The following is an 8,063-nucleotide window of genomic DNA, read 5'->3' as shown; positions in this document are numbered from 1 at the left end:
ATATATATTCAATACTTTTCATCCATAATGTCATGCTGCAGTTTGCACAAAAGACTTTCACCACCTGTACACTTGCGTTCATGTTATTGTGACAATAAAGTGATTTGATTTGAATTGGTCATATCTTTTTTTCGTCAGTTGTACTGTAGGGTGCTGGATAACAACTGCAAATTGTTTAAGTCATGGAAGAAGAAGATTATGATAGGGACATGGATAAACAAGCAAGAGGAAGAAAACCAGGAGAGCTCTGATGATGAGAAGGAAACTGGACATGATTCTTTGGTGCTCGAGACATTTCACCATACATGCATTTGGGTGGCTTCATCTGATTAAAATAACATGGTTTTAACATAACCCATTTTTATTTATTTTTTAAATATGATTTTTCTTTATATGCTACTTTAGCTGTCTTTATGATGTATTCTCCAGTAAAGTATTGTACATGGTGTTGGAAAATAAAGAATGGTGAATATTCTGTATTAGAGATGGTGTTTGGTAAATACACCATTTAATTTTGTAAACAATACACACAATTACAATGAGTGTTTTAATTAAGACATGAACATTACAACAGTAATAATTAAACATGGGGTCAATAGATATTTTCTTGTTTTACAGCTGAAGACCAAAAACGCAAAGAAAATCAGTCACAGCAAGCCGGTCAAACCAGTCCTTATGAATAAAGAATGAACATGGCCTTCTTGTGCCCAAACAGAAAGACAGAGAGCTGAAAATTTGCACATTTCCATTGATATGTCTGTATTCAAGCAATGCAGTAATGTGTGGTACAGCATTGATGTTGACCTCTCAAAAGCAGCAGTTATAGTTACTTCAAGTCAGCAGTTATCATTTTTCACATATACATCTGTTTATAGCTCCTAGCAAATCAGCTGTGCATCTTCTCTGGAATTTGGGCAGGAAATTACTGAATATGTTGAGTACTGACACCTGCACCTGTATTCGCCAACACTGTTTCTCTAGAGTTAATATTGACTTATTGTTTTGTCTGTTTCTTTGAAGGAGGATGTAGCCAGTTGATGAAGATATCAATTCAATGGCCACCAAGTGCAGCACTGCTGCCTGAACCCATCAGTTATCTGCTGTGAAGACTGCATTCGCAAACAGCTCTACTGAGACAGCTCAGATGTTATGGCCCATAAAAGCAAACTTCTCAACTTCTCAACTTCTCAACTGCAAGATAGTTGTGGAGGGATTCTTTTGGCCCATACCTCCAACAACCTCCCAGCTAGAACCAATGGTAAGTCAAGTGCAACAATTATAAATAAAAATACTGTATTGTTTATTGATTTACCACACCCTAAATACATGTTTTGTCCCTCCAGGACATCTACACCAGGTGATGTGTGAGGAGGACCGTCAGAGACTCCAGCCACCCGAGCTATGGATTGCTCTCACCGTTACCATCAGGCAGATGTTATCGCAGAACCTTTACAGAGCCAAGACAAGTTCTTTCCACAGGCAATCAGATTGAATTGGACTTGTACCAGTAACACCACACACACCCCACCAGCCTCATATGCACTGCACTCTATCACTTACACTTACTGGACTCTGACTCACTATTATTCTGCACCCTGACATTCTGTTTGCACTAATTCATACCGTGCTGCACTGCAAAGGTATATGTGTACTGTGATTAATGTGTTTATTATTGTTTTCATTTCACGCTCTCTGTATAGTATAATATTTACCATATGTTGTTCTCTACCTGTATTGAGTCCCTTATACATGTGTGTTGCATATATATTCAATACTTTTCATCCATAATGTCATGCTGCAGTTTGCACAAAAGACTTTCACCACCTGTACACTTGCGTTCATGTTATTGTGACAATAAAGTGATTTGATTTGAATTGGTCATATCTTTTTTTCGTCAGTTGTACTGTAGGGTGCTGGATAACAACTGCAAATTGTTTAAGTCATGGAAGAAGAAGATTATGATAGGGACATGGATAAACAAGCAAGAGGAAGAAAACCAGGAGAGCTCTGATGATGAGAAGGAAACTGGACATGATTCTTTGGTGCTCGAGACATTTCACCATACATGCATTTGGGTGGCTTCATCTGATTAAAATAACATGGTTTTAACATAACCCATTTTTATTTATTTTTTAAATATGATTTTTCTTTATATGCTACTTTAGCTGTCTTTATGATGTATTCTCCAGTAAAGTATTGTACATGGTGTTGGAAAATAAAGAATGGTGAATATTCTGTATTAGAGATGGTGTTTGGTAAATACACCATTTAATTTTGTAAACAATACACACAATTACAATGAGTGTTTTAATTAAGACATGAACATTTAGTCATATTAAAGACATTCAGTTACATAAAGGCTGAAAGATTCATTAGAAGAGACTGCATGGACTATATTGCTCCAGGCACTACATGCACAACTGAGGGTGATGCACCAGGGAAAGATCAACATGAATCCTGTACTGTATTATAAGCAAGATGAGCATGCACATTACTGCTGTTTAGCACCTGAAGATGACAAAAATTAGAAATTTTTGACAAAGAGATACAAATTAGGTCTTTTATATTATGATTCTTTGCACTGCATGAATTGTGTGGCTTTTGCACCATAAACCACACACTGTCTGCACCTTGTCTTACTGAATGACACATTGACTTTGTGTGATAGTACGATGAAGTGTCACAGTATGTATTGGGTGTTTAAAATGGCGTCTTTGTTTACTGTCAACATTGTATTCTTGCTCCTGATTTAATTAAATAAATGGAGCCCATTCCAAAAGGCACTGATCTAGATATTTTTGGGGTTTATTCTTATTCTAAGATAACTATGACTTGCAACTTACATATTGACAGTTTGTTGTGAATGATGAGAATAGATCTGTGCCTTATCTACAAATACCACAGTAAAACTACGGTTACTGAGGTAAACCCATAGTAAGGGTTGAGGTTATTGTGCTTTATCTACAAATACCACAGTAAAACTACGGTTACTGAGGTAAACCCATAGTAAGGGTTGAGGTTATTGTGCTTTATCTACAAATACCACAGTAAAACTACGGTTACTGAGGTAAACCCATAGTAAGGGTTGAGGTTATTGTGCTTTATCTACAAATACCACAGTAAAACTACGGTTACTGAGGTAAACCCATAGTAAGGGTTGAGGTTATTGTGCTTTATCTACAAATACCACAGTAAAACTACGGTTACTGAGGTAAACCCATAGTAAGGGTTGAGGTTATTGTGCTTTATCTACAAATACCACAGTAAAACTACGGTTACTGAGGTAAACCCATAGTAAGGGTTGAGGTTATTGTGCTTTATCTACAAATACCACAGTAAAACTACGGTTACTGAGGTAAACCCATAGTAAGGGTTGAGGTTATTGTGCTTTATCTACAAATACCACAGTAAAACTACGGTTACTGAGGTAAACCCATAGTAAGGGTTGAGGTTATTGTGCTTTATCTACAAATACCACAGTAAAACTACGGTTACTGAGGTAAACCCATAGTAAGGGTTGAGGTTATTGTGCTTTATCTACAAATACCAGAAATAACTACAGTTACGTTGGGAGAAGCATGGTATATTTTGTGGTTACTGTGCATTGACTACACATGACATGGTCGAGCGACAGTTACGTTACTATGGTAACTGCAATTATGGTAACTGCAGTTTCTGCAATTGTGATTCCTGTGTAAATGCATTTTAAATGCTGCCTCTGTGCATTAAAGTACTGTATATAGTAAATATGCTAATGAGAATCCTTGGAAAATAAGCTATGCACACAGGGGTCAACGTTTTAAGTATCATACTTTTATTCTTAAACAATCCTAATTTCATTGTGTTTTATAATATCAATGCATATTTTATGTATCTCATTATTCATAATGCATATATGATAGTGTTTCATTAAGGTGAAAACATCTGCAAACATGAAAAATAAAGAGTTTTGTTTGTAATGCGAGTGTTTCCTTTGCTCTGTACAGTGTTTTCTTTTCTGGAAACCAAGTTTATCTGGACAATCTTTGCATTGCGTGCATATTTTTACACTCTTTGTCCCATACACAAGTTATTAATTTGATAATTCCTCAGTTAATTACAAACACACTTTCTAAGGACTTAGGCTTTTCAAGTCTCTTTGTTTTGTTGCTCCTCATTGCTGCATACTTGGGCACAGCTCTCATGCCATTTTATTGGAAGACATGAATGCCAGACTCCTCCTAGTCCACAATCCTGTCCAGGCGACTTCCTGGAAACTTTGTGCGTTGGACTGGACAGGGTTGGTGTCAGCATCACACTTTTAGGACTAAGGAATCCTGAGTTGTTTGTTAGATTATTTAAGTTTGCTTGAGTGAAAGGGAATTTGTGGATAATTCACAGGAAATCATCTACGTATTATCCAAAGCTTAGCTGTGTATTGTAACATAGAGTGTCACACTCCAGCTGAAACCAAGTTGCAGTTTGGAGGTGTTAAGCATACACACATACAGTGTACTTTTGCTGGACATGTGCATCAAGATGGGCAAGATTTTTGAATAAGTGTTAAAGTGGATATTAACTCATACCAAAATGAATAAGCAGCGAAAGGCTCTAAGAGCCAAAAAGCTTCTGCAATAACTGAGCATACATTCTACATTAACCCTCCTGATATTCCAATAATTGGGATTCATAAAGTGCATTTACCTTTACCTCTCAGGTAATACAAAAAAAATAAATAAATAAAAAGCCAAAACACTTGGTCAAATCTGCATAATATTCACAAACAGAAACAATTTTAATGATACTGAACAAAGAGAGAAACATTTCCAATTTTCTTGATAATAGTAAAGCATAAATAAAGCTAATTTCTCGCAACATGAACCCCAAATAATATTCCTATTGTTGTGAATCAAATGACTGTCCATTTAACTTTTTTTGCATAAAATGTGAGTTCAGCTCCTGATTGGAACGGTAACATTTATTTATCTTTCCCCCCCTGTGTTCTTCTAAAAGTTTTCTCTAATATTCCTATTGTTGTGAATCAAATGACTGTCCATTGAACTTTTTTTGCATAAAATGTGAGTTCAGCTCCTGATTGGAACGGTAACATTTATTTCTCTTTTCCCCCTCTGTGTTCTTCTAAAAGTTTTCTCAGGCAAGAGTTCAGTTTGTCATCTTATTGTAGCGTGTTGTACTATTCCCGTGGTTTGAGGTGCAAGGGCAAGGGCAAGAGCAAGGGGCTACTCTCTTGTAGTAGCCTCCTGCGTTTGGGCCCTGCTATGTGGAGTCCTGGTTGACCACTTTGCCTCCATTCATTGTTGGGGTTCCTGAGCTTTTCCTGGAGCGTTGTTTCTCTTCAATCTCATGCAGTGAAGGCTCTTTGTACATGCAAACTGCAATACACAAACATATCAATACATTAATACTCATTAATTTCGAATGCATTCATTAAGAGTTATGAGATTTATGGCTGACATCTTATACTTGAGCTCTGCATTTTGGATTTTTATTTAAAAAAAGAAAAATGGATAAATGTTAAAATCAACATGACATTAAAATTGAACATATTTTCTTTATATACACTCTTGGTATTGTTGTGTGCGATTTATCAGTGTATGTTATTCCAAAGGAAAAAATGGTTTGACTTCTTGCATAACTTGCAGCGATTTTTTTATTTTCGTGTCACAAATAAGCCCTCTTATTTTTCAACCATCATCGCAAACCACTAAGGCAAAGCATCACTTTTATCATCTCACATGCTTATTATTATTATTATTATTATAACATAATAGAGACATGAGGGTGGGCTCTTTTGAGTAAGACTGGTAACTACTCTTTAAATATCACCATGGCAACTGTTTAGCCAAGCCCTTACAATCATTTAGAGTTCCCTAGCAATTGTGTAGTAAATTGAGCCAGCCATATCTTGGCACCTGAACATCGTAGAATCACAGGTTTGGCCTCTTTTGATTCAGACTGCCAAACAGTCTTTATATATCACTATATAAACTGTGTAAATCAGCCTAGCAATGATTTAGTGCACCCTAGCAACAACATGAAGCCATATCCCAGCACCAGAACATTGCACAGACGTGAGACTTGGCTCTGTTGCAATCACGCAGAACGTCTCGGTTACTTGTGTAACCCTCGTTCCCTGAAGGACCAGTGACTGACGAATTGGGATCTCGCCCGAGAGTCAATGACATTTGGCGTGCGTTTCGCCACGCGCACCCCACCCGCATGGGTATAAAAGGAGAGCACGTGCAAACGCACATCAGTTTTTCGCTGAGGAGCCAAGACTTGCGCGCCCCGGCTGTACAACGGTGGTACAGCAACTGTGGCGACGGGACGTAACGTCTCCGTTCCCTCCTTCAGGGAACGAGGGTTACACAAGTAACCGAGACGTTCCCTTTCAGTCAGTCACGTTCGATGTTACGCCAGTCGTGACTGACGAATTGGGATCCGTATGGAAAACGCCACTATTGCTGACCCCCTCCAGTGCCCTGCGGAAGCCGGCAAGTCCCCCCATACCAGTTGGGGCGGAAGATAGGACAGGGCTAGGCAGAGGTGTCCGCCACTGCTGTTCCGTACAGTGGTACATTGGATAACACTGGGAAAGCGTACAGATCCCAATTCGTCAGTCACTGACGTAACGTAGAACGTGACTGACTGAATGGGAACGTCTAGGTTACTTGTGTAACCCTCGTTCCCTGAAGGACCAGTGACTGACGAATTGGGATCTCGCCCGAGAGTCAATGACATTTGGCGTGCGTTTCGCCACGCGCACCCCACCCGCATGGGTATAAAAGGAGAGCACGTGCAAACGCACATCAGTTTTTCGCTGAGGAGCCAAGACTTGCGCGCCCCGGCCGTACAACGGTGGTACAGCAACTGTGGCGACGGGTCAGTCACGTTTCAGTCAGTCCCTTTCAGTCAGTCACGTTCGATGTTACGCCAGTCGTGACTGACGAATTGGGATCCGTATGGAAAACGCCACTATTGCTGACCCCCTCCAGTGCCCTGCGGAAGCCGGCAAGTCCCCCCATACCAGTTGGGGGGGAAGATAGGACAGGGCTAGGCAGAGGTGTCCGCCACTGCTGTTCCGTACAGTGGTACATTGGATAACACTGGGAAAGCGTACCCAGTTGGGACGCTACGGAAGCCACATCCCGCACATAGGAGGTAACATGTGGAATTACACATATGGACTGGCCCAGGGCAGTGCTACATATGGAAGTCCCTGCGGTAGACTCAACCCGCCTGGGGTGAGATGACTACGCAGCAGAGATGGCAGAGGACGACTGCCAGGGAAAGACACAGGCTTACCATGAGGGGAGCCATACCATGGAAGAATACACATGTGGGATCACCTGAAGGGGGAATCATTACACACGGGCACCTAGCCCAGCACAAGGGCTGACCTTGGGCATGCACACGAGTGCTGAACCTGGCGTCTGGTGCGCCGCCACGCCTGACCGCCGAGGGTGCGGTAGGAACTCCAACAGGGTTCGCCATGGGGAACTTAACTGAGAAGTAAAAAAGCGCACATATCCGGTTCGTAGAGGGGAACGGCGCCACAAGCGTGATCGACACCGAGCGAGTCCGGTGTTACTGCCTAATTGAGGCGAGTACACGAGAGGACACGGGCTCTACACAGAGATTATAGAATCTCGCAAACGTGTTAGGCGTCGCCCAGCCGGCAGCTCTACAGATGTCTGCTATCGAGGCGCCCCGCGCCAATGCCCAAGAAGATGCCACTCCTCTCGTAGAGTGAGCTCTCACTCCGAGGGGGCATGGTAAACGTTGGGCCTGGTATGCCAAGACTATAGCCCCCACTAACCAGTGGGCAAGTCTTTGTTTGGAGACAGCCTTTCCCTTCTGCTGACCTCCAAAGCAGACAAAGAGCTGGTCTGAGGTCCTGAAGCTCCGCGTACGGTCCACGTAAATGCGCAGAGCGCGAACGGGACAGAGCAGAGCGATGGCTGGGTCTGCCTCCTCCCGGGGCAGCGCTTGCAAGTTCACCACCTGATCCCTGAAAGGCGTAGTGGGAACTTTGGGCACATATCCGGGCCCGGGTCTCAGGA

General features: G+C 41.4%; 1 protein-coding gene and 1 long non-coding RNA gene across 3 annotated transcripts in view; one reads left to right on the top strand and one right to left on the bottom strand.

Moving 5' to 3' along the window:
- The first annotated feature begins 1,188 nt into the window (after window positions 1–1,188).
- Window positions 1,189–1,874, top strand: LOC107549721 (uncharacterized). Its single transcript, XR_001604590.1, has 2 exons — window positions 1,189–1,258; window positions 1,344–1,874. It is a non-coding gene; the product is annotated as an uncharacterized lncRNA (long non-coding RNA).
- A 2,994-nt stretch (window positions 1,875–4,868) lies between these two features.
- LOC107549734 (fibroblast growth factor 12) overlaps window positions 4,869–8,063 on the bottom strand; it is a 102,899-nt gene continuing 99,704 nt past the window's right edge. For both annotated transcript variants that reach the window (XM_016230912.1, XM_016230913.1), the window contains one exon: window positions 4,869–5,372. In XM_016230912.1, coding sequence (XP_016086398.1) covers window positions 5,257–5,372 — 116 coding nt within the window. In that variant the 3' untranslated portion in view covers window positions 4,869–5,256. The remainder of the gene's footprint in view (window positions 5,373–8,063) is intronic.

The sequence above is a fragment of the Sinocyclocheilus grahami genome, unplaced genomic scaffold (genome assembly GCF_001515645.1).
Source record: "Sinocyclocheilus grahami isolate Dianchi unplaced genomic scaffold, SAMN03320097.WGS_v1.1 scaffold379.1, whole genome shotgun sequence".
Taxonomy (NCBI): Eukaryota; Metazoa; Chordata; class Actinopteri; order Cypriniformes; family Cyprinidae; genus Sinocyclocheilus; species Sinocyclocheilus grahami.
This window is presented reverse-complemented; position numbering and strand designations above follow the sequence as displayed.